General features: G+C 51.2%; 1 protein-coding gene across 6 annotated transcripts in view; it reads right to left on the bottom strand.

Moving 5' to 3' along the window:
* Positions 1–25923, bottom strand: part of LOC133110948 (unconventional myosin-IXAa-like) — a 146352-nt gene that overhangs the window by 4142 nt on the left and 116287 nt on the right. For 3 of the 6 annotated variants that reach the window (XM_061221074.1, XM_061221075.1, XM_061221072.1), the window contains 27 exons: positions 24628–24703; positions 21232–21372; positions 21089–21128; positions 20412–20534; positions 18732–18812; positions 18277–18387; positions 16942–17064; positions 16119–16268; positions 14124–14446; positions 11832–13343; positions 11484–11580; positions 10336–10548; positions 8063–8166; positions 7834–7961; positions 7360–7580; positions 7093–7209; positions 6622–6810; positions 6453–6500; positions 5886–5997; positions 5517–5578; positions 5083–5275; positions 4739–4867; positions 4294–4399; positions 4054–4185; positions 3639–3762; positions 614–816; positions 249–391 (listed from right to left, as the gene is read on the bottom strand). In XM_061221074.1, the coding sequence (XP_061077058.1) occupies positions 249–391; positions 614–816; positions 3639–3762; positions 4054–4185; positions 4294–4399; positions 4739–4867; positions 5083–5275; positions 5517–5578; positions 5886–5997; positions 6453–6500; positions 6622–6810; positions 7093–7209; positions 7360–7580; positions 7834–7961; positions 8063–8166; positions 10336–10548; positions 11484–11580; positions 11832–13343; positions 14124–14446; positions 16119–16268; positions 16942–17064; positions 18277–18387; positions 18732–18812; positions 20412–20534; positions 21089–21128; positions 21232–21372; positions 24628–24703 (5001 nt within the window). Of the gene's footprint in view, positions 1–248; positions 392–613; positions 817–1459; positions 1478–2658; positions 2713–3638; positions 3763–4053; positions 4186–4293; positions 4400–4738; positions 4868–5082; positions 5276–5516; positions 5579–5885; positions 5998–6452; positions 6501–6621; positions 6811–7092; positions 7210–7359; positions 7581–7833; positions 7962–8062; positions 8167–10335; positions 10549–11483; positions 11581–11831; positions 13344–14123; positions 14447–16118; positions 16269–16941; positions 17065–18276; positions 18388–18731; positions 18813–20411; positions 20535–21088; positions 21129–21231; positions 21373–24627; positions 24704–25923 lie in introns of all 6 variants that reach the window. The other 3 variants (XM_061221077.1, XM_061221073.1, XM_061221076.1) reach the window with 3 other exon arrangements.

A 25923-nucleotide genomic window follows, 5' to 3' on the forward strand; every position in this document is an offset into this window, starting at 1 on the left:
ACAGGGTCGCAGAGTGAGCAGATACACGCACCCTCCATAATGTTTGGGACAAAGACCCATCATTAATACATTTGTACCTTCAGTAGCCATCCATGCCCAGGCCATAACGGTTATTTGGCTTTTCCCATGCTGATGGATGACACCGTAAGTGATGGAATGACACTATATAGTACCTTTTTAACTAAATTAAATAAAACTGTATTGCGACACACAAACACATACTCAAACACACACACACACAGTCTCACCAGAGAAGTCAGAGGTGGCCCCTTCTGAGTCCACATTCAGGTTCTCTGAGCTGTCCGCTGTGCCGATGGACGCCTCAGACTCAAGGGTCTCATCATCAGAAGCCCGGGGCTCCAGGGTCAAAATCTCAAATGTCAGCTCCTCCCTGAAAACAAAGAATCCACAGAGTCACACACAGACCCACAGTGTCACACACACACACAGGCCCAGAGACAGACCTACTGTAGAGAGTCTCACACACACAGACCCACACACACAGAGACCATACAGAGTCACACACAGACCGTATAGTCACACACAGACCCACAGCATAGAGTCTCACACACACAGACCGTACAGAGTCACACACAGACGTGGCAGCACTCACTTCTCCTTCTGCAGACTCTCGATCTGCTCGGTGAGCACCCTCTCCTCCTGCTGCATGGCCACCTGCTGCTGCTCCGACAGCGCCGGGTCCTCGCCCGCCTCCTCGCCCGCGCTCTCCTCCACCACGTCCGTCACCGAGGGCAACCGCGGGCTGATGGGCGGCGAGGGCGTGTGGTAGCTGGTCCTGCGCAGGCGCCCCTTACCCTGCCGCACACACACGCGCACACACACACGCACATACGTGTTCACAGGCTTGTTATGTACAGCATTTCTGTATTTGTGATCCAATAGACCAGAATACAGGCGTTACATGTGCAGGACTGGGATGCTCAACTGCCAGTGTTCAGTATCTGCTTCACGTTCAGAGACTCCTCTTCCCCCCCCCCCGTCATATGGCTCCCAAGATGCACCTCACACCCTGACCCCACCCTTAACCCCGCATTAACCACGATGCTGAAGCAGCGCTGAACACCTGGCCGTGTGAGGACCCTGCGAGAGCGACGCACATCACAACATCCAACACTTTCTCCAGACCCGTCAGGCATGGAATCACATGGATGAAATGTAACAGACCAACACAGCAAGCCTCTATGCCACAGAGCTTATGGCACTTTCACACAAAGACCAGAGACAGCCACAGGACGCGCCACGGTCTGTAATGACAGGGCTGCACTCTTCCGCTCTTTATGAGGGTTAGGCATGTTCAATGAGGAACCATTTTAAATAGCAGTGTGTTTTTTTAGCTGACTGACAGGAGGGGGTGTGGAGTTAGAGTTACACACTCCCTACTGCTCTCATGCAGTCCTGTCACTACAGGAAACCAGCGACAGGGCTTCACGCGAATTACCTTTTTAGCGGCGCTTGGCTGCATGTTTCAGAACAGAAAAGCAAAGAAACGAAATAAAACAGCAAAGATTAGTAGGGTGAGAGGGAGGGGGAGCCCTTCAGTTTAAACCACAAGGCGGAGTTTGGATGGGAAGAGACCAGACAGACAGCATGAGACACATGTAACCCACACACGGAGAACATGCTGGGTTACCCCGGTGACAGTGCCCACAATGACCTGACCACAAACCAACAGCTTTTGGACAACTACAGGTGGAAATAGAAATGCGGCCTCACGCTAGTGAGATTAATACCCAAACAGCAGGAGGCAGCACTATTCAGCTATTCATGTTCCTGCTGCATCAGAAGGCAGTAGGACAGAACCCTAGGCCAGGCACTGCAGTCGTCTCCTTTGGCAGGCAGTGTAACCTGATGCCCTCAGACAATACCCAGCTTTATAAATGCACACAACCCTGGAGACGGGGAGTCTGCACAGAGACTGTATCCAAAAATGTCCTTGTACATATGTACATCGTAAGGCCCCACAAACAAACACACACATATACACACACTGTGTATGTGGGAGGTCACTGAATACAAAATCACTGACTTCTAAAATTCACCCAACATTCGATTTTGCCTTTAGGCAAAAAGTTGATGCCAATAGACCACTATGTGACAATTCAGCTGACTAACTACCTATATAAAATATATATACATTGCACAAGTCTAACAATGACAGAGACGAGAAAACAGAACAGAAGAAAGAGCGGGAGAGAGCGGGACACTGATGAAGTGTGAAGTGGGGCTCAGATGCTGTTTCTGCAGGACTGCGGGTTACTGCATGCAGGCTGGCAGAGAAAGCTCGGGATCTCACTGGTCATCATTCACCAGTACTATACACCACAATGTGATGCTAAGCCCTGCGCCTGTGTCCAGCAGCTTCAGCTGAGAGAGCAGAGCTCAGGGCCTGGCTGAGGAGGGCTGAGGAGGGCTGCAGACGGGCAGAGAGACTGCACACGCTCCTGTGCAGACAGGCCTGACGGAAGCAGCACGCAGGCGCTGTGGGTGGGGTCGGGGTCGGGCCGAGACCGAGGTGGTGGAGTGAACATGGAGGAGACGCATGGCGCTACACGAGGCATGGCAGGGCGACGGACGCAGGGGCATGATGGGTGATGGTGCCACAGGAAGGATGGGCGGGGTTAGGTGGAGTATACGTACCGGGATGGCACTGCGGGTTATGCTCATAAATCTAACAGCGATTAGTACGGGTTTCTGGATCAGGAGAGGAATGGGGGAGGGGGGAGGAGAAAACAGGCTTAGTGGAGAGCAGCAGCTATTGGGAACTGAAAGAATGGAAGAGAGCAACAGTCGAGGGATCCTGAAGTCTGGGGAGCGGATGGGACGAGTCTTCCCTCCTTCCAAATGTGGTCTTCAGCTGGACAGCTCCCCCACTGAGACTCATGAGGGCCAAAATATCCCTGATATCTTTGTGGAATGCATGCTAAATTTCTCCCTTTGGCACTTGTGTACTGTTATAAAGGGAAACTGCACACACAAATGTAGACATAAAATACTAGCAACTGCATGACTACAATCCAATATTCAAACACCAAGTAACCAGTGGTGTAAGAATAGTTTGGAGGAAGTGAAGACTGTTATCTTGGTCAGCCGACTCTTTGCACGGGGAGAATGTGGGTGCAGGTCACCGAGAGGTCATGATGGTGGGAGCAGTGGGATGCAGGGGGGTTAGAGGTATTAGCAGGGAAGGGGAGTTAAGGGCTCAATCCACTACTGCCACAAATAAAGGAAATAGTAACAGCTAGAGAACCCAGCACCCAGAAATGAACAGAGAAATCAGTCAGGAATGCTGGGAGAAATCGGTTTCCTGGACACCTCTGTTCTGCACTGACAGCGGTGCAAGCTGAGCTCCCCGTGGCCAACAGTGCTTCCTATACAAACTATACATGACATTTCAATAATTTACAAACATATATTTATAAACTATATACATGACTACAAACATACGTAAACTACCCTGGATGAGAAAATCTGCTTGATCTACTTCAGTCCAATCAAGATTACAGTGTTAAGCCAGAAGATATCATAGATCTACAACAGTGGCGGGTGCCTTTGACAACACTCTGATGCTGAGCGCGCTCAGTGCGTGTCTCTTTACACCCTCGTCCGGACAGCCTTACCATGGACCTGCGGATCAGGGTCAGCCTGCTCTTGGCTTTGTTCTCTGCAAACTCCAAGCTGTTGATGTCCTTCAGCCTGGCCTTGTATTTATTCATCTGCTCGCCGATGATCAGCTCCACACACCTGGAGATGGAGGGATGAGAGAGAGAGAGAGACTGTTAGTTGGTGGTCAGTTTTATATTAAACAGTTAGCGTTGGTGGTCAGTTCTACACTGTCACAATAAGAGTGCTGTTGGTCAGGTCTAATGCAATGCAGTTATAGTGCGAGTTAGCGTTAATATGGAGTTTCAGAGTTCCAGAGTTAGAGGTGAGCTCCCAGTTCAGCCAGTGTAAGGCAGCAGTAATGTGGTCAGTAACACAGTGGGTTACGCGGCAGTCGGATGCGCAGTAGCCGGTTACGCAGGGCACTCTTACGCCGTGGTCTTGCCGATGTCCTGCACGCTCTGCAGGGGGTCGATGGTGTCGGGGCAGCGCAGGATGCAGGGGGCAAACACGATGGCCAAGGCATTGGCAGACATGCGGTTCGTCTCCTCCTGCAGGGCGATCCTGCAAAGCACCATGGGAAACCGTTAGCCAGTGCCACACACACAGCATACAGCCATACAGACCACACGACAGGGCCATCCTGAAAAGGCCCCTTTTCCCGACCCTCACCTGACCAGGTGAAAGACCAGGCGCTCCAGGGTGCAGAGGTGCATTCTGCTGAGCTGGTCGATCACGGAGTACACCGCTCGAATCACCTCCTTCTTGTCATGAGAGCCTGGAGACGCAGCACCACACATTACATTACATTACAGTCGTTTGGCAGACACTCTTATGCAGAGGAACGTACAATAAAGTGTAAATCATAGTAGCAAGTCTGCTGAAAACCCTAGAGGGAAGTATCGTTCCAAGTGCTGGAATGATCACATAAATGAACCCTTGTGGATTAATCAGATAAACTGACCAAGAAGTAGCAATAACACAGTTTTGGCAACTAAAACACTAAGAATAGTCAAATAATAATACATAATATTTATACATAAACCACACAATCAGCCTAAACTACACAAGCTGTTGTACATATTCCCTGGGCATGTTAACCACGGAAGAGACTTACCCATTGCTCGAAGGAATTCCTCATACAGCTCAAACGTCATGAGTGGATTTGGCAAATCCCGCAGCCACTGTTTAAAAACACTGGCAATGACATGGATGTTGTAGTCATCCAGGTTCATGTTGTTTACATCTGAAGGAGAGGAACAGAAAAGAGAAACATCAGGCAAAACTTTACCCTAATCACACCTCAAGCTACAAGACAATTTCAGATTATGACAATCACGTTGCTAATGTCCACATACATAAATGCATAATGTGTGAATTATATGTGCGCTGAGCAAGTCATCCTCAAATCAAATGCTTGAAGCAGTGTTATGTACTGTAAACCAATGATGATCAGTGTACCTGTATCCAGTCCCTGCTTCAGCTCCTTGATCTTATTGGTGGAGCCGGACTTCCTGTAAATGCCCTCCGTGTAGAGGCCGTGCATCTCGATGTAGTTAATGAGCTTCTCAACCACCAGGGGCACCGCCCTCTCGTCATTGGTCAGACGGGACACCTCCACCCCAAACTGCCTGGAGGACAGCTCGGGGTCGTACTGCTCCAAAGAAGACACAAGGACACAGGGGACAGACGGACAGACAGCAGTTTAGAATCCTTGCCTCTATGTGGGATACTGGAACCTAATCTCAGCAAAGTCACAGGAAATCAATATTTCAAACAAGTGTCTTCAGCACAATCGCACACTGATTGTGATGACAGTGACTTGCTCCCCGTTTGGGCCAAAAGCTAATATTTAACTGAAATAAGTGAAATGCATTTTGGAAGAGGAGTCCTACCTTCTTACTGCACTTGGAGGTCATCTTCAGGCAGCACTTCCTGTGGCAGGCGTAGCGACACACTAGAGAGAACACAGACAGACTGTCAACACACATCCACAAGGTGTCCAAAGCACCCACCCTCATCTCTGCTGCATCATACAAAGACAGAACAGGCCATCAGGCATGGTCTTCCACGCCACTGGAAAGAATGCTTCAGCTGTTCTTTCCCTGTCAGTGGACTCTCGGGACTGAGGGAGGAAAAGTGACCTGAGGCATCAGAGGATGCCCAGAAACAGCCCCAAAATGAGGGGCGAAGAGTCCAGCTGAGAGCCCTCAGAGCTGCAGGAGGTTCTGTTTAAAGGTCGCAGCTGGAGGACGCAGACTCACGCTTGCACACACAGGCCCGGTCCATCATCCAGATGAGGGAGGAGCAGAACTCGCAGTAGGTGGGGATGCTGTACTGCGTGGACTTGAAGATGTGGCCATTGTGCTCCTCCACCTGCAGGGGGCGACAGAGAGACAGGCAGCTTGCAGTTCATATTTTGGGTCTGGTGAATGTCATGTTTGTTTTTGATAGAGCTAGAGGCAGGGATGGAAAGAGATGCTCCTTTGAAGAGATGCAACACTGAGTCGAGAGCTCAGAGGACTTTTGGTTTCCTGAATTGACACACATGCCAAAGTCCCCCACATGCTCTCTGTAAGGGTCAGTGGGAATACCTCTCTCCAAATAAGGCTCTCACTGCCACCACTATTTAATGTCTCCATTTGGACAGTTTACTGGCACATTTACTGGCAATGCCCAAGGCAACCAAAACCTCATACTACCTGCATTTGTTGAGCTTCCAAATGACATCACATGCCCTACCAGGGAATCACAATCTGACGGGCATTGAAATGTGTGGAAATCTGAATTGAAACCCAGTGAACGCCAAGGAGCTGCATCACTGTACTCACAATATCGGAGTCCTTTTTCCTTCTCTTCTTGCGGTCGGGTTTGGGTGCCTGCAAGAGGAGGGAAGGACAGACGGACACAGTGAGCGAGGCTCTCTACACCCTACATTCAGCAGAGTCCAGGGCTAAAGCCCTCCAGGCGGGAGGGGGGGAGGGGGGGGCGGGTTCTCACCCGGCTGAGGGTGCTGTCCAAGGGCTTGTACTCGGTCATGAACTCGTCCAGGAAGACCTTGAAGGTGTTGACCCAGACCTTGACGGGTGACTCGCTCCAGTCCCGCTGCTCCAGGCGCATGTTCTTCTCCAGGATGTGCTCGAACAGCGCGTACAGGTCCTTGTAGCGGATGCTCTTTCCGTCGTCCATCTGCCCCAGGAGACCCAAGGAACGGCACTGACTCAGCACAGAGGTTACGCACTGACAACTAGAGGGCGTGCAATCCCTGCCAATTATCTCTCACACCCACTACGGCACTTAATGCGCTGTTGTAGGTTTCAGCACTGACTGTTCCTGTTGGCTGTGACACTGATGACTGGTCACCAGTTCTGCTCCCTGCCTCCACTGTCATGTTTGCACTTTTACCGTTACCCTCCGAATGTGTAATGTCAGCCCAAAAAACAACAACCGGCCTGCCCCTGTGATACTCACCGCCAGAGCAGTAGAGTAGGAGTTGAAAATGTTCAAACGGAACTCCTTGAGTGCCTTCTTAAACACCACGTCCACCAAGGTGTCCTTCTTACAGTCGTCAGTATCCAGGTCATTGATCTACAGGACAAAACAAACAACCATTAAAAAACGAGAATCCATGTTAATGTCAAACAAAAAGTTTGTTACCGAGATATCATGGAGAGGGGCTCATGAAATGAGGCACAGGGCACCCATCAGCCAGTGAACGGGCTGAGCGTGGTCAGTCACCTTCTTCATGAGGAACTCGTTCATGCTCTTGTAGTCCCCGGCGCTGGTGAGGATGGGCAGCAGGTCGTTCTGCCACTGGGCCGGCTCCAGGGCCACGCTGCTGATCTTCACACTGCGCCGGCGCTTCACCCGCGGAGAGGGCTCCTTGTTCTCCTTAAACTCCTTCCCCCTCTCCGTGGCCAGGTCCGGGCTGCGGGGGGGCGACATGAGCTCCTGTCCTGCTGGGAGAGGGGCTGGGGTGAGACCTGAGGCACCTTCTCACTCACAGGCCCAGGCAAGCACCCTCATTTACTCACTTTCCCACGTCCACTAATACACTCATTCACACTCACAAGCTCACGCACTCGGCATTACCAAGCTCAGACAGCCCAGATGAACAAAGTCCCTGTCTCACTCTCTCACACACACACACACACACACACACACACACACACACACACACAAACAAACACACCCACACTCCCTGGATCTCACCATCTCCGACGCTCCCACTGTCGGCCAGGTCTCCCTCCTGCACCTCCCCTGCACTGGCCAGCTTCTCTCTTGCGGCCTTCTTATCCCCCTGCTTCGTCTTTCCCCAAAAGCGCATCTTCCCCCGCACCCTGCCAGGAACACACACACAGTCAGCATTAATGGGAGCAGGAATAAAAAATGGACACAATCCACATTCAGGGTGACCGTAACCAGACCGCGGTCTGCGTACCTCCCGTCCGTGTGAGACGTCTTCCTCAGGCTGTCCGCCTTGCCCAGGTCTCCGGAGGACATGGTCTTGTGCATCTTCTTCTGGTCTCCTGTGAGCGTGGACGGCTGCAACATCAACGGACGGCAAAGCGCGTCAAAAGAGGGAACCGGAGGAACCGGAGCGGTCACACAGCCGAGTGCGAGCAGGGGGGGGGGGGGGGGGGGGGCTGCTGAGGAACGGGGGCCACGCCCAGGCCAGCGCCTCAGGGAGAGGGCCGGGGTCCTGGAGGGCCTTGCCTGTCTTTTCGCCCTGTTTCTGAGAGCTCTGCTGAGGGTGAACTGCCTCACCTCCGAAACACCTCTGTCTGTTTCTACTCAAATATTCTGTTTTCAGCACACTACATACAAAATATATAGTACCTCTCATGTACTATATCAGAGTTAGACAGAATCCTCAAATTCTGAGAAATTCTAGTGTGAAATGACAATGCTAAATTCAAATAAATTACAGTGAACGCTCAGAAACTTTATCACATAATCGTCCTGAAGTCTTTCCTAATCTAACCTCTTGTTAACTATCACATCAATGTTAAAGGGCACACCATCTTTGACGGTCTCACTTCCTCATGAAAGCACTGTGCAATGACAATGCACTATTTCGTTTTCGTATTCTTCAGTGGTAACAGAAGCAGGACATTTCTTTGCCTGAAGGTGGCAGCATACAACAGGACAGGAGTTATTTTTAAAGTGCCCTTCTTAAAGAGCAATGGCTTGCTCTCAGTGAACCTCACAGACACACAGGGGACCTGACCTGTCACTCTTCATCTGTACAGTGTAAACACAGGTCTGCCACTGCCAATCCCATTCACACAAACACACTCGAATTTCACTTCACTGAAAACAGCAGTGCGCTGAATTCAATGGCAACACGGCCCGGCCCTCCTGGCAGGCATAGATGACTACAGAACTGACGGAGGTAGACTCTTAAGGTTTCAGTGGAAACAACGTTAGCTAAAGCTCAAACAAACACCGGGCTTGGAAGCTTTGACAGTAATTATAGCTTGCGTGTACTGCACTGTCGCATTGTCATTAAAATTAAGGCCTTTGGAATAAAAGCAATGCATTAAGGGCTCACGCCTAATTAAGTCGTATTTATACTTGCATGACATTAACTGGGTCAACATAAAGTGACAATCTTTCAGGAGCAGGTTATGGCACATGTAATTATAAAAAAAAATAACAACATTAATTTTGAAGGGTAGCACTTAAAAAAGAGGAAGTGGAAAATGGATGAATGAGCGCTGAGAGGTGAGGCTGGGTGAGCGTGGCACGGCAGCTCCGAGGCCGGGGGGCCCGGACCGCACGCAGACCTGAGGGTGAGGAAAGGAAGGAGATCGAGTGCGCCCCCATAAGGCAGCTACAGGCTACAGCATGCAATGATTGGTGGTTAACCAGGCTGGGACTGGAAGCAGGAGGCTCGCTCTCTTTCTCTCTCTCAGTCTTGGTGATGAATGACAGAAGAAAGGGACGATGCGATGGGTCGTCCAATCCCCCCCCCCCATCACCACCCTCCCTGAAGTCCCACTCCCTCCCCCAACCCCCCCCGATTGCCACCCCCACCCAGTCGCCCCAGAGCTGGGACGTCCAAAAACGAGAACAGTGAACAGAGTATCTAGAGCAGAGTGTGTTAACGTGGGCTAGTGACTCGCTTACAGGGGAAACGCGCCTCTGAAACTAGCCTTCCTTGTCCTGGCTGTTGGAACTAATGATTTCATGACCTTTAAACAAAACTATTCCTAACAATCAAAGCTGCATGTATAACAACTGTATGGTTGTAGAGAAACCCGATTCAGAGAAAATACCTCTGACCCTGCAGCAATGACCCTTTCTGTACCATCCTCTCCTTCCATATTCACAGTGCATTTATAACACTGGAAGAGTGTTATAACGCTACTTTTTTTATTTAATTTTTTTTAAACAAAACAGTATTCAATCTGACATCCCCAAGATACTGGCGGCAACTGAGTAAGAGATACAGAAAGGGTTTTGCATCTTTTTATTATTCTTTTTTTTTCGTACACAGACCATCACAGTTCCGGCTTTTTTTCAGAAGGCATTCCCCCATCTACAGTACAGCGGAAAAAAATGACAAAGAACTTGGGCGTGTTGAAGCATTTCAAGGTGGTCAGTACTGCGACTCTACCGAGGCTGAGCGGAAGGGTTAGCAATAGAGAGACCCCGCTCGGTCAATCTGGCAACCCAGAGAAGGCTCGAGGGCCCGGGCCGTACAATTACCATTTCGGAGTCACTGTGACAAGCCTGAACATCGCCCCCCTCTGCGTCCTGCTCAGGGTGGGGCAGGCTGGGGGACAGAGGGGGCGTCAGGGGGGTCTCATCGTACTCATCGTCCTCCGACTCCCCCTCCCCCTCTGGGTTTGAACCGCGGGTCAGGAAGTCGGACCGTGTCCGTGCCATGCGGGCTTTCTTTTTATGGCCTGGTCTGGCAACCTAATTAACCAAATGATAACAACAAAAGTAAAAACCTCCTGCTCCCCGTCACTCTCCACCGCCCGAAAACCTGAGCGAGAGGAGGATCTTCTGCCGCTGCAAGCACCTCTGATCCAGCATACACAAGCTGCACACTCACAAAAGCACACATACACGCTCACACACACACACACACAGACAAAAGCACACATACACGCTCACAACTGAACAGAAATACACAACGGATACAAAATGCAAATAAACAAAAAAGCACACACACACACACACACACACAGAAGTACACACATGAAATCACACACACTCACAAACGTACACGCACACTCTCAAAAGCACACATACACACTCACCAAAGCACACACACGCTGAAGTACACACATATACTCACCAAAGCACACATACACACTCACAACTGAACAAAAATACACAACAGATACAAAATACAAATAAACAAAAAAGCATGCACACCCACAGGCTCAACAAAAAACAAAAGTACATCACAGAGCAGGGGCTAAATGCCAGCTGTTGCATCGTTAGTGCACAGCACACATGCACTGACTGGCTTTGCTTAGCTATTCTCTGAGCAAAAACACACATTCAGTCTCCATATTTCCACTCTGTTTTGGAGGGACTCCAAGCAAAGAAAAAACTAATAAAATAAATTGATATTGGTTAAGGAATTAAAATGATATAAAAAGCGATATAAAAACACTGTTGAGACATTAGGGCCAGCAGTATCCGTATTGATGTTTGCCCTAACATACAGAGCACGTGAGTGGGAGAAGGCTGGCCTAAACATGGCGCAGGATGGGAAGGCCTATGTTCAGCTGTGTTCAGCTGTTGAGGCACCAAGAGGCACAGGGTGCTTGTGATCTCGACCCCTCCGACGCTCAAAGATGATGATGCTGTGTGGATTTTCACCCGCTCCCATCACTCACCTCTCGCCCTTTCACTGCTTTGAAAGTTTTGGAGCTGGAGGGTTCATCCTTCTGGATGGCCATGGACCTCTCTTGATTGGCAAAGTCCTTGTCAGACCTGCAACACAACAGATGGGTGTTTAAATGTGATAGGTCAATGAGTGCCATGAGCAAGGCCGGGTTATAGTATGCAAGACGGTTCCCCCAAAAAATTCAGTGTGCAAACTTAGCTGAGGAGCTGTGCTTGGAGTGTGAGGCTTTTTGAACCCCATCATAGGTTGACCTAAAGTGTGGAGCCTCCTACAGAATGTATGGTCAGAGGACTTCCTCTACGCGTTTGCCAGAACAAGTGCCGAGTTTACCACTTACTTGGAAATGGCGACCTTGTTGTCCTTGGGTGAGAAGAAGATGTTGGAGGTCCTGTCTGTCATGCTGATGTTGATGGTCTGGGAGGAGGCTTTTTTGTGCGCCCTGCCCCCCCTGGCCACGCCCTCCCGGGGCTCCAGGGTGAGCTTGGGTGCCCAGCCGTCCTGCAGCGGCCGCCCCTCCCTCCTCTCCGGCTGGAACACCGGGACGGTGCGGTCCCTGGCTCCTGTGGGGCGGGCCGGTGGAGGACACACGATCTGGACGTCCACGCTCGAGGGAGACAGCTCCGAGGGAGGGGCTGGTTCGGGCGCGGCCGGGAATACCAGGAGGGAGCTGGGCCGCTCGGCCCTGCGTCCCGCCGCCTCACCCTGCCGGCTCTGCTCGATCCTGAGCAGCGCCTCGCCCCTCTGCTTCTCCAGCTGGTCCTTCTTGTACTGCTCCAGGAACTTCCGCTGCTTCTCCAGCACCTCGGTCTGCTGGCGGATCTGCTCCATCATCTCCCGCTCCCTCTCCTGCTGCTGCTGCTTGTGCCGCTCCTCCTTCTCCACGTTCATGCGCTCCAGGCGCTCCAGGACATCGTGGGCGGCCGGGGAGGGAGGCTCGCTGGTCTGGGCCGCGCTGTCGCGCAGCTCCGGGGACGGGGCCTGGTCCTGGGCCTGGGCCTGAGCCTGGGTGTCCTCCAGAGGAGTGTCCTTCTGCATGCTGATGACCACCACCACGGGCCGGCGGGACGACTTGCCGGCGCCCTCGGACCTGGAGGTCTCCGCGGGGGCGGTCTTGGAGCGTGGGCGGGAGGCGGCCACAGCATCGTGAGGAGGCACGTAGAAGGTGGGCAGGTTGTTCTCAATTTTGGGTAGCGGGGCCAGGCTGGGCGGTTTGGTCTTGGGGCTGCCGGGGTGTTCGTTGGGTTCGGGCGGTAGTGTTGGAGACGTTGGGCTGGACGGTAAGGCGTTGGACCGCTCTGGCGTGGCGGACGGAGAGTCGGGCCCCTCTGCAGGGGCGGAAGGCTTGGTTTTGGGGTAGTCCTCCGTGCCAAGCAGCTCGAAGCTCCCCCTCGAGCTCTCGCTGTCTGGGGTCCCCTGGGGAGAATGCGTACTCTCCGCGATCAGCTCGGCGGACCACCGACGGTCCTCGGAGGGCGAGGCCCCGCCCGTGGACCTCACCTTCAGGAGCTCCAGGCTGAACTTGGCCTGCTCCAGCTCCCTCATCCTCCGGCTCTCCCGCTTGGCCCTCGTCTTCTGGTGGTCGTCCGCCACCCTGGGCCTCTCCCTCGCCATCGTCGACTCTGAGAGCGGCACTCTGCTCTCGGCCGGGGAGTCCTCGGGGGCCGCCTCCTCCGACCCCTGCAGGGAGCCCAGCCTGCGGAGGCTGCGCTCTCTCTCCTCGTAGGAGCGGTCTTCCCACTTCCCCATGTCCATTCCCATGATCTTTGGGTGCTCCTCCTCTGGCGTGGGGTCGGCCTGCCCATTCTGCAGCCGCACCTCTGCCAGCTTCTCCTCCTTCAGGGCCCTAAATCTGAGAAACAGGAAATGGTAAATGGCAGGCATTTATATAGCGCCTTTATCCAAATGCGCTGTACAATTGATGCTTCTTCATTCACCCATTGATACACACACTCACACACCGACGGCGATTGGCTGCCATGCAAGGCCCCGACCAGCTCGTCAGGAGCATTTGGGGGTTAGGTGTCTTGCTCAGGGACACTTCGACACAGCCCGGGCAGGGGATCGAACCGGCAACCCTCCGACTGCCAGACGACTGCTCATACTGCCTGAGCCATGTCGCCCCATGGGAAGTGTTGCCACACACCGCAAACAAGCCACAGATTAAACACACAACATGTTTGTGTTTGTGGGGTGACATTAGCTCAGGATCCCTGCCCTGGGTGTCCCTAAGTGTCCCTGAGCAAGACAGATATCTCCCAAAACACCTTGCTCCCAAGGAGCTGATTGGTACCTTGCACAGCAGCCTATCGCCATGGTGTGTGAATGGGTGAACTTTTTGGATAAAAGATAATGCTATAATAATATAATGCTAAATAAATGTCATATTTCAAACATAACTAACGCAGTACCAAGGGCAAAGGCATAGTTCATGACAACCACAGGCACTCACAGCTGCTAATCCCAGATATTAAGCTTTCGGACACTATAAATACTAGCAAACATCCAAACGACAGCCTCAGAAACAATGACATGACAAGGCTACCGCTAGCATGCTAAAGCTGGCAGGTCCTCTCAGAGCAGAGGCGATGACCCAGCAGAACCCAGAGCTGTACCAGACGACAGTGCGTACCTCTTTCGTGCCAGGTACCCTCTGCTAGCCGCCTGCAGGAGCACGGCCGCGTCCCGCAGCCTGTGGTAGCGCTCCCTCTGCTGGCACCCCCGCCAGGCGGCCTGGATGGTACGAGCCGCCCGGCCCCGCTGGGAGCTGAGGCGTCTCCAGCTCCTCTGGATGACCCACGCCGCCTCGCGCTGCCTCAGGAGGCGCTGTCGCTCACGGTACCCCCGCCAGGCCGCCTGCAGGCACAGAGCCGCCGCCTCCTGCAGGGCAGGGTCGGGTTCCTCCTCCTCCTCCTCCTCCTCCTCCTGCTTATCCCTGTAGCTCCGCCACCAGCGCTGTGGAAAACGCACACAGGAGATCCCCTCGAGCACTTCATCCATGGAAATGAATATGTTTTTCCTGCACAGATGGCTTCAAGACAAACCAAAGCATGCAGATGTGTGTGGAACGGGAATACGCGAACTTTGTAATGTCGGGTTATGCGATACGTCGATATCGTACATCTATTGACCGAAACCCTCCACGCACTCGCTGAAGATTTATTTGGATTGGAAAAGTAACCTGAAACCGCAGACCTGTGTAGTCTACCTAAAAACATTATTTCTCAGAATTAAGTGGAATTACTATTATTATCACAAGCACAACCGAATGACCTTTTTGTGAATCATTACAGATGTATGATCTTAATGAGACGTGACGAGGTAAATTAGTCAAAACAGGTACCACGGAAAAATCAACTTATGGTCTTAAAGCATCCAACCCTCTTGACCTAACGTGGACTTGGTTTATGTACTTTAAAGAGAAACCCTGAGAAATTATTTCGGCAGACCATTATGACACTGGTCTGTTTATTTCTCTTCAGGGACGGGCAGCCTTCAAAGGCAGAAGTAACACAGTAATGGGACATTTTCAAATAACTTTTATCCGCAGAAACTGCCAACCCTATCACAACAACAGGGCTTGATGGTTTATGTAACCCTTCTTTTCCAATTACTTTCTCATACATTATTTAGGTTTAGCGTCCCCGGCTCTGCTCTCAGACCTTTTTTTTCGGAATTGATTGCATTTATTTTCCTTCAATCAGGCAAAAGCCTCAACACCAGAGGCCTCTTTTTCCGAGAGCCAATTATCAGTTCCAGGAACAACACAGCTCCCGAAAATCCCGCTCGGAACGAAGGGGGAAAAATCCGAAGGTACGGAAGCCTCCGGAGACCTCGTCGACTCGATTCGCGCCCGACTCCCCCTCAGAGGTCACGACCCCTCTTCTCTGCTCGCGTCTCACTCCCCCCCCCCGGCCCCCCGCCCCCCGCCCCGAGCTTCACAGCTGCCAGATTGCTCACAATAAATGAAAGCGAAAATAATTTTTTAAAACAGCCGAAAGTACAGAACGCCCGTCGCCGGGGGAATTCGGCAGGAAATTGGCAACAACCGCCGCTGAGCCGCATGTCACAATCCCGCATTAGACAAATAGGGCTCTCATCCCAGACAGTACGTCAGAACAGCAAAAACGAAAAACTAGGTTAAGTTTGACCTGCTACAATTCACAATAGGCAGCAACAAGGCTCTACACAGAACAAAGGAACGAAGGAAAAAAATAAAAAAATAAAATAAAAACGGGAGTAGAGTAGTGAAAAAAAAATGTGATGGCAGACATCCGATGCCCAGAGTGAGGTGGGTCTCCACTGCTGATCCTGGAGAGCTACATGGTTTGCTGTTTGTTGTTACTCTGCACTTAAATACATTTTTGACATTTAATTGTGAAACAAAAACCAGCAGACCCAGTTGCTTTCCAGGAACAGGGTTGGACACCACGAGCATAGAGTGAGCTGGCAAAAGAACCAACAAATTGATAAGGCAGGCGCGTATGTGCCAGTCTGTGGGAGTGAAAGCCTGGTGCCCACACGGCACAGGAACCTGCCCATCGCTCGACGGCCCGTACAGACACGCGGCCGCAGCCTGGCGGGTCTCTGCGCGGAGCCGCCCGGGGCCCCTGTGGGGCCGACTCACCTGGATGGCGCAGGCGGCCAGGCGCATGCTGACGAACTGCCTCCTCTCCAGCAGGGCTCTGAAGCGGCGCTGCAGGGAGACGATCCTCCGGAGCACCTCCTGGTGGAGCAGGTCCTGCAGCCGCTGCCGCTGCGTCTCCCGCAGGAACACCTGGGAGGGCCGGGCACAGGGGACGGGGCGGGTCAGACGCATACGGGCCACCCCCGCTCTTAATAACCCCAGGAATGTCTGGCGTGGGGGGGGGGGGGGTGTAATGACAGAGTAGGCCGCAGCCCCGGGGGGGGAAACGGTGGCATCTCAATGGAATGGCGCTGGACTCTATCGCCGCATTGTGCGCCTGATTACCACCTCTGTTTTGCCCACACCTTCTGATGGCTCCTGGCCTCTAGATGGGAGGCTGTGGGTGATGTAGTCTAAAAGCACTGTGTCTATTTTTAGCTGAGACTGGCATGTAGGCCAGGTGCAGCAGCAGTGGCAGCATACAGTATAATGCCTTTAGTAGCATTTAGTCCACTAAAGGCTCCAGCGAATGCACATCATTCCATTATGATATTGATTTCCTTAGTAAAGGCTCTAGCCCAGAGTAGCTAATATCCTTATTAAACACTTTTCAGACTGGGTGTACTCACTGCAGAAAAACAGGCTAAGAGCAAAAAGAGGCCGTGTGTGAATTCGCCCACCAGGATCTTATCCACACCTGACGGATCATGACTCCAACAACCACTCCATTCACACCGGAGCACATAAGTTAATGCCCACGCATCACCATGAAAAACGAAGGCCTCAAACACAAGTCTCACTCAGCGAAAGAGAGCGTGCTTACCATGGTCTTTCCCACTTGGAATCCGTCGGGCGCCAGGTCCACCTGGGACAGGTACGTCTGCAGACCCTCCTGGGTGGCACCTGTGCCGTCGGGCAGCAGCACACGGAAGTGACGGACGAAATCCTGAGCGAGGGAGAGTCAAATTAAAAATGCACTCGACCCTTCATGCAACAGCACTCACCAAGGCCACAAGGTTCTGTGCGGCAGGTTATTCCTGTTAGCACTGAAGGCTCGCCATTGGGAACGGTGTGCGAGGACCAAAAAACGCCCACTGGGAATGTGCGAGAAGACTAACTATGCGTTTCAGTTAAAACTCAAATTCAACATACAATCTGGCGGGTGTTTTGGAGACTGAGCCAGGAGAAGGGGTTAACCCCAGCCCTCACCAGAAGCAGGGGCACTTGGGAAACCCCAGCTGCATTAGTATGTGATCATTATATTGGGGGGGGTTCATTAAGTACAACAGATCATCTCTGTTCTGGGAGCGAGACGTCTGAGACTAGACATCCTTCCGAGGTGAGCACACTGCTCAGACGTTCGTCACAGTCAGTATATTTGAGGGAAACTCCAAGGAATGAGGTTGTGGAATTAGCCTTCCCACCCACCCAGGTCAGTTAATAACAGTGACACAGAGCAGGAGAGATGGGGAATTCAGTGCTGTACAGCAAAAATATCTGCCACTTCCACACCCGGCACATCACAAAGAGCCTGCCAGACACAGAGGAGGTAGCGGGTGCTCTATATGTAAGTATATGCGCTTATGGGGACCAGCCTAAACTGCAGTGTGGGAGATGTGTCCCAAGCAGGCGATGCGATTAGCTGGAAACCGATTTTCTCCTGAAAGGGAGTGCAGGAACGCAGACACTGACATCATTCATGAAAAAATATCACACCCAAAAAAGGCAGAGTTATTCACCGGGCCCATAGCCATAAGGAAAAGGATAGAAAATATCAGTTTAACAACATTTAGACTGAAGGCCTGAGCAAGTCAAGTCAGAGAAGAAGCTCAGTATCAGCAGCCTATAGCCTAGCAGCTACGATGCTTGACTGGGACCTGGAGGGTTGGTGGTTCAGTGTAGGCGCAAGAAGATCAGTGCAGCTGCAGGCCCCTTGAGCAAGGCATTGCTCCAGGGCGGATTCGGCCCTACTTCGTCTAATCAAATTCAGTGTAATGACTCTGTATGTCGTGTGTCAGTAGACTCCCAGCGACAGTAATTCAACTGTCAGCAGATGCCTTCTGTCTCAGGAGAACTTGTATCTGTCGACAGCTCTGCCAGTCTTCTCTTGTCAGTAGATCCCTCTGTGAGTCCCCTTGTGGTCATGCCGTTGCCTCACCTGATGGGTATATTTGATGCTGTATCCTGATTGTCGGATGCGCACGGTCTCCAGCATGCCTGTGTAACGTAGCTGCCTCAGAACCAGGCCGTCATGGAAACGCAGGGGGAGCTGTGGGAAAGAGCAGAAATACCGCTAAGCAACAACTCAGCGCAGGAGAAACCAACCAATCAACACAGAGCACAGGAGAAACCAACCAATCAACTTTACAGTGAAGACCAAGGGCTCTGTTCCGGAGGTAGAAAACTATTAAGCCTAATTAAGGGGGGCTGCTCCTCTAACTTGTGACTTTTCACACTGTACAATGCAAGTGTAGGAACAAGCATTCACACACAGAGAAACACTAATTAGGGTTTACTGTTCACCTGAGACCCTTACTGCCAGTACTGATTGAAAGTTTTGGTCTATACTTTGAATTTGAATTAATATTGTTGGCTATTCACAAACATACATACCTTCTCTGCATTGGAGCGGATGCACTTCACAAAGTAGGGCTCAGACTGGCCAAGTGTCTCCATTAGCTTATTCAGAGATGCCTACACACACGCACGCACACACACACACACACACACACAGACACGCACACGCACAGACACACAGACACACGCACACACACAGAGGCACATGACACAAACAAACACACACACACAAATATACACACACATACACAAACAAGCAGACAGACACACACAGAAAGATATAAAAAGTAAAACAATTGTCAGTGTTCCATGAAAATACCCCCACACAAAAACCACAAGCTTTAAAAAACAGAAAGAAAGGATCAGACCTGATAAAACACAACCACTTCCTGAAATGTGTTTTGTTGGTGACGCTCAGTGCTTTACTGCCGGAAGAGGGGGAAGGGGGCAGGATGAGGATAACTGTTTGCAAGGATGTAAATGTTTTTGTGATTTAATGAACTCCCGTCCCAGTAAAATACAGCACGGCTGCAGTGGGGCCCCCCTAGTCTTACAGGGTGGACGCCTGAGAGTTTTGGGGGGAGAGTTTGGGATGGCGGAAGGCCCAAGCCTTCGGACACTTCCTGTGGATGGCGCGATTGAGAGAGCGAGTGCGAGAACGGTCTGCCCTTCAGAAGGCTGTCGAGGGGTGCAGGGTTGGGGAGGGGGAGGATGTTCTGCTATTCTGGTGGTCAGGAATTCACTTTGTGCGGATTACAGCAATCAGACACACAACAGGATGCAGGGTGGTGACTTCATGCGGTGAGGTCACTGGTACATTAGTACAGGGATTCCTGCCACGGCTCCAGGGTGGGTACAGCACGGGCAGCTTCCAGCACTTTCCCCATCGCTCCGAGGCCCAGCACATAACACAGATCACTACAAAGTCAACATCCATTTTCTCACTTTTTAAAAACGTGCAGAAACTCAAAAGTCATTAGTAGGTTTTAAATAAAACGGAGAGCATATGATTGGATTCTACATAATTTAATTCGCCTGTCTCAGCTTGGTTATTGCAAGAGTACTGTATGTCATTGCACCTCTTTTCCAAGAGAATGTGGGGGAGGGAGGCGTCATGCCACATTTCAGATCATTACACACTCTACAGCCTTTATTGCCTTCGCAAAAGGCAAAGCAGCCACTCAGTCTAGAAATCTGCTCCCCTGAGAATGCTACGAGAATCTGTGAAAACGAATAAAAAACACCACAGGGGTGGAATATTCGCCATGTCATCGGTGAATTTAACGCAGATATAGTCCTTTAAACTACCTACAACTGACTGAATCCTTTCTGCTTAAATTCCTCAGCTCAAGCCAGCAGCTTCTAGAATTGTGAACATCCCAGTTTTAATAGAGAGATTTAAGTGATATTGTAAGTCAGGGCTTAGTGAGTAAGAATAATGGCTTGTGAAACCTGGATCTCTTAAAGGGCAGACATGACTACATGAATAGTATTTCGGGTGTGCCTGAATCAGACTGGTCTGACCTCCAACAACAATAAAAAAAACAAAGGGCGGGGTCTGGGTTCTGCCAGGAGCGGGGGGAACACACCCGGCCAAGACTGGCCTGTCCACTCAGGAGCATAGGAAATGACATCACTCTTAGCTGATGTGTGAGCTCCTGCATCTGTGGGGGATGTGAGTGTAGTGTGTGTGTGTGTGTGTGTGTGTGTGTGTACCTGGAACTGGGCACTGATACTAGGCGGTTTCTTCTTCTTGTGCAGGTGAAGCAGGGACTTGGTGATGCGGTCGTGGAGCGTCAGGCAGCTGAGGTACTTCAGAGACTTCACATCCAGCAGGTGCTGCAGAAGAGCACACAACCCAGACTGAGACCCGCCAGAATCCGCAGTACACACAACTCACCCAGCCAGTACCCGCAATACACACAACTCACCCAGCCAATACCCGCAATACACACAACTCACCCAGCCAATACCTGCAGTGCACACAACTCACCCAGCCAATACCCGCAGTGCACACAACTCACCCAGCCAATACCTGCAGTGCACACAACACACCCAGCCAATACCCGCACTACACAAAACACACCCAGCCAATACCCGCAGTGCACAAAACACACCCAGCCAATACCTGCAGTGCACACAACACACCCAGCCAATACCCGCACTACACAAAACACACCCAGCCAATACCTGCAGTGCACAAAACACACCCAGCCAGTACCCGCACTACACACAACACACCCAGCCAATACCCGCAGTGCACAAAACACACCCAGCCAGTACCCGCACTACACACAACACACCCAGTATCTGCAGTACTGATGACACTCTCAGCCAGCACACGCATTCATAACTAGCAGTAAAGCTGCGACACGGTTGAGGACAAGGCTTACCTTGGGCAGGCTAGGTTTGGGCTTGTAGTTTTTATTCCTCCTGTAATACAGAAACTGTTTTCAGCATTACGTTTACAAGCATCAGAGCACTGCACATCGTCACCGCGGTGACTCTTCCACGCGGTCACCACTAGGGGGCTCACATGAGGATGCCGTGGGCCCTCTCCAGGAGCTTGCTGCTGGTGGAGTTGACGAAGACGCCGTCCTCATCCAGCAGGGAGCCGGTGGACGACAGGCGGCTGGACCTCCCGCTACGACCGTTCCAGCCCACGCTGAAGCTCTCCCTGAGGACACACACACACACACACAGTCAGGCATACACAGGAAAAACACAACTCCTCAGCCCGAACAGGCAAGGGCAAGCCTGTTCATCACATTCATCTGGAAAATCTGGTCTGGAGTTCTACTTTGGTTCCCTGTCTGTTGGGAGGAGAACGCAGTGTCTTCCCTGCTGAAGATGGTAATAATTCAGCGGTGCCATACGTGAGCCCCAGGTTAAAGTTATCTGCATCAGTGTATATCAGTCCCAGGATGGAGTCCGATGGAGACCCAGTCCCCTGACCTCTCTGTGAGGTAAAGCTCTGGTTATTCTATCCCCAGGGCAAACACTGCACCGTGTCTGCAGACTGGCCTGAGGGGTTAGCCCTAATCCCAGAGAAAACCTTTTAATACAAACACACTTTGGCTTACAGAATAAAGAAACTATGGTATCAGAGCAGAAGCTATACCTTATCAGAATCTACTCTATGAGCAAGCTATTCTATTTATTTATGCAGCTCCACACTTCATTACCCTTATACGAGACCACACTCTCACTCTCTCTCACTCTCTCTCACTCTCTCTCACTCTCTCTCACTCTCTCTCACTCACTCTCACTCACTCTCACTCACTCTCTCTCACTCTCTCTCACTCTCTCTCTCTCTCTCACTCACTCTCACACTCTCTCACTCTCTCACTCTCACACTCTCTCACTCTCTCACTCTCACACTCTCACACTCTCACACACTCTTCACACACTCGTCACACACTCGTCACACACTCGTCACACACTCGTCACACACTCTCTTCACACTCTCTTCACACTCTCTTCACACTCTCTCACACACTCTCTCACACACTCTCACTCTCACACACAGCACACTCACATACTTGTTTACTTTCTGCACAAACAAAATGAGTAAAAAATAAAAGCGCCGGGAGGCCTCAGAGCCATGGCAGGGATCCCAAGGATTTTGCAACATTTTTTTTGCGGTGGAAGTGGAAAAACTTCAGGACATTTTACAAATATTTCCTTCAGTCAACTGCGGTGCGCGCTCACAGCCAAGCAGGGCCTGGAGCGGACTCACACATTCTGCGGCTCCTGCCGTCGCCACTCTGCTCCGGCATGAGCAGGTCGTGTTTGGATTTCTGTGTAGAGTGGGTGTGAATAGGACCCAGGGGAATGAATATTTAGCATATGAAACCTAGCAAATCAGTGTTTCGCTTTAAGAAAACAAGTACATTACACAAAACTGGGACAAGTGACCCGGTAATGTAGACGTCTTTATTTTAATTTTATTTTTACTCTCGAAATTAGAAGCACAGAAGCGGTTTGTCGGAATCTGGGGGTTTTAAACTCGTGCCATGTTTTAAAGAGTCTGAGCTTGGGGGCTGCAGATGATACGGTCATAACGTAATGCGTCCAAGAGGACCTCGTGGAAACAGCGGAGCTCTCCTCTAAGGCAAGTCCAGGGCGAGAGCCTCTAAATACAGCAGGCCCCGCCCCCCGTTGCCGGGGCAGCGACGCCCAGAGGAAAAGGGAAGGGACTGGACAACGGCCAGGTGGCAAAACACGGTGGGAAGAGCGCAGAAATTCCTCTGCCCTCTGAGCACTTCATTGGCTCATTCTGAGCAGCGCCCAGTTTTTGTTTTTGTCGTTGGGAAAAGGGCGGGGCCGGGTGTCGCAGAGGTGGAGCTAGGGCAGGTCAGGGCCGGGGCAGGCAGCGAAATAGCCTCCATTTTGCCCCGCTTTCTATTCCAGCAGCAGGGTCCTGGGGTACGAACCCAGAGCCGCCGAATTCCTCTCTTCCCGTTCATGGCCCACCGCTGAGAGCAGAGGGGCTGGGGAGGAGCGCTGGGCCCTCAGGAGGGAACACAATGCACAATGCAGCGCCACCCGAAAACAAGGAACGCCCACCAGCCAAAACGGCTCCAAACAGCCCACTCCATGGCACACTGAGGGCCTCACAGACTCACTTCAACCTCAACACTGGGGAGCTTTTGTGCTGCACCTCCCATAAATAACCCCAGCACAAACTTTTAAATACATTCTGTTCTTCAATAATCCTAATTACCCCATTCAAGAAGCTGTACAGGCGTAAAAGATGTGTTTTCCTCAAGGTGCCACTGATGTTGAGGAGAAAGTACCGTCAGATAAAAACCTATTCTTCTGTATTAAATAATTAAGATTCCCTCACTCCCACACATATTATTTGTAAAGAAATAATGTTATTAATCAAGATACAGGCTTCAGGCCTAAATCAATACAGGCTAGGAAAAAAAAGTGTGAGTTTCTCTTTATTTTGTTTTCAGAAAGGGTGTATGAGAAGTACAAGAAGGAAAGAGACAGAGCAGGAGAGAACGAGAGAGAGATGTTGAAGGAGAGACAACGAGAGAGAGAGAGGTTGAAGGAGAGAGAGATAGAGAGGTTGAAGGAAAGAGAGAGATAGAGAGGTTGAAGGAAAGAGAGAGATAGAGAGGTTGAAGGAAAGAGAGAGAGAGAGAGGTTGAAGGAAAGAGAGAGATAGAGAGGTTGAAGGAAAGAGAGAGATAGAGAGGTTGAAGGAGAGAGAGAGATAGAGAGGTTGAAGGAGAGAGAGAGATAGAGAGGTTGAAGGAGAGAGAGTTAATCAAGATCAAGATCAGTATTTTCCCAGAAAGGCGCTGAAAGGCCTGCAGTAATCGGGCATAATCCCGAGCAGAACCGGAGAGGACGCTCCTGACGCACGGAGCGCCGGACCCCGCGGACCCCGCCGCTCCTCCGTATCCGCCAGGCCCTGGGAGACCTTCCGCAGGCATAACTCCACCCTGACATCACGCAGGAAGCAGCTGCCCGGGCTTAGCGGTCACTGAGCAACACGGAGAGCGCGCGGCGGATGGGGGGCTCCGTGCAACAAAAGCGCCGTTGTGAGGCCGGGTCAGCGGTCTCCACCGCGGCCGGGGCCGAGCGGTGATGTCACGCCTCGCGGTAATTAGGGAGGTATGAGGGCCCACAGGATGCGGGGGCGTTCCCCAAGGGCCCATTCCCGGCACGGGCGTCCCTCACCCCACAGAGGCCAGAGGCTGGAGCATCTCTGCATCGCTGAGGGTTAGTCAGCCCACGGTGCCTCATTCAGGGCTCTGACTATCTGCTCCCCACACTCCCCCTTTCTGCTGCACAAACACAGCCTGAGTGTGTGCTCATCAATGGGCTGCTAACCGCTAACTGCTAACCGCTTCAGTTACCGATCCAGCATTATCTGCTGGGGACAGGCGGCAGGGGGCAGGGGGCAGGGCCTTACCGTGGAGATTTCTCATTCAGCGTGTTGGTTCCCTGAAGATCGGACAGCGGCGTCCTGGGACTCTTCCGGGTGATACCTGATGGACACAGAGACAACGAAGGGTTAAAGTGCACACAGGCACACACATGCGCACACACACATACAACACACGCACACACAACACTTTTTGCACAGACACACACACAACAGGGGATGGCCACATGCACACACCCAAACCACATGTCAAAACAGCCCCAGGACTCAGTTCAGTCCATATCTCAATGTTTTCAAGTGGCAAGAGTGGTGACAAAAATATAATAAAGGAGATGTGAACATTAACTATTGTGCTTTAGGGTAGAAGAAAACCGCAATCATTTAGCAGTGATGAATAAAGTGCCTTGTGTTAAGTTAAGGTGTATTGAGCAGGGAGGGTTTGAATAATGCATGGTGCCCCAAACCAGGAAATTCAGAGGCAATGTCTGGGGTATTACAGCTAACGAATTCAAATATGAGCTATGTTCAAACTCTCCGAAGACCTAACCAGTTGAGTGCTAATCTATATGCATCCTCTCGGGTTACTTCGCTCTGAAAGCAGATCGCAGTTGTGCGCATAAGTCCCAGTAATAGACCAGAGATAAATGTGGGGAGCATTAGCGCTCAGTCAGATCAGCCGTTTAGACTGAAGCAGGGCTGGTGCGTGATGATATTTAGGGAACGATGCCTTATCCCAGACAACTTGGGTCCAGATCATCGGCAAGCTGCTGCCAAGGAACATGCATGCAATTCGAAAGGGCAATCGGTTCTTGTTTGAGAGGGCAATAAATCAAGTCCAAGATGAAAACGTGCTTGGGTAATTGTGCGACTATTGCGTTTTGGAAACGGTCTGAATTGTGTCCATCAGATTTCATTAGAATGGCTGGGTGAGATAAAGAGACAGAATCCATAGGCTTAGTATATATTCCTCAATCTGCACACCACTGTCAGTCAAACACTCTGTAAGCGCAATACAGACCATACAGACCACAGCTCGTTCCGGAATGCACTTCAACACAACGTACAGAAACCACGATAAGGGATATGGCAGCAGATACACTGCAAACATGCCAGCTACAGCATCGGGCCAAGCGTACACATGTTTTCAATGATGTTCAATTTTGAGTGGGAAATTGTAGAAAAATTGTGTTGTCATTTGTGTTGTCAAAATCTTTTGACATATTATTTTGCAAAAAAGAATATTCAGAATCATGTGGAAATAATCCAGTACTGAACCCTGTGGTGAGTATCCTGACTGCAGGATGACTATTAAAAGAAGTATAT

The sequence above is a fragment of the Conger conger genome, chromosome 15 (assembly GCF_963514075.1).
Source record: "Conger conger chromosome 15, fConCon1.1, whole genome shotgun sequence".
Taxonomy (NCBI): domain Eukaryota; kingdom Metazoa; phylum Chordata; class Actinopteri; order Anguilliformes; family Congridae; genus Conger; species Conger conger.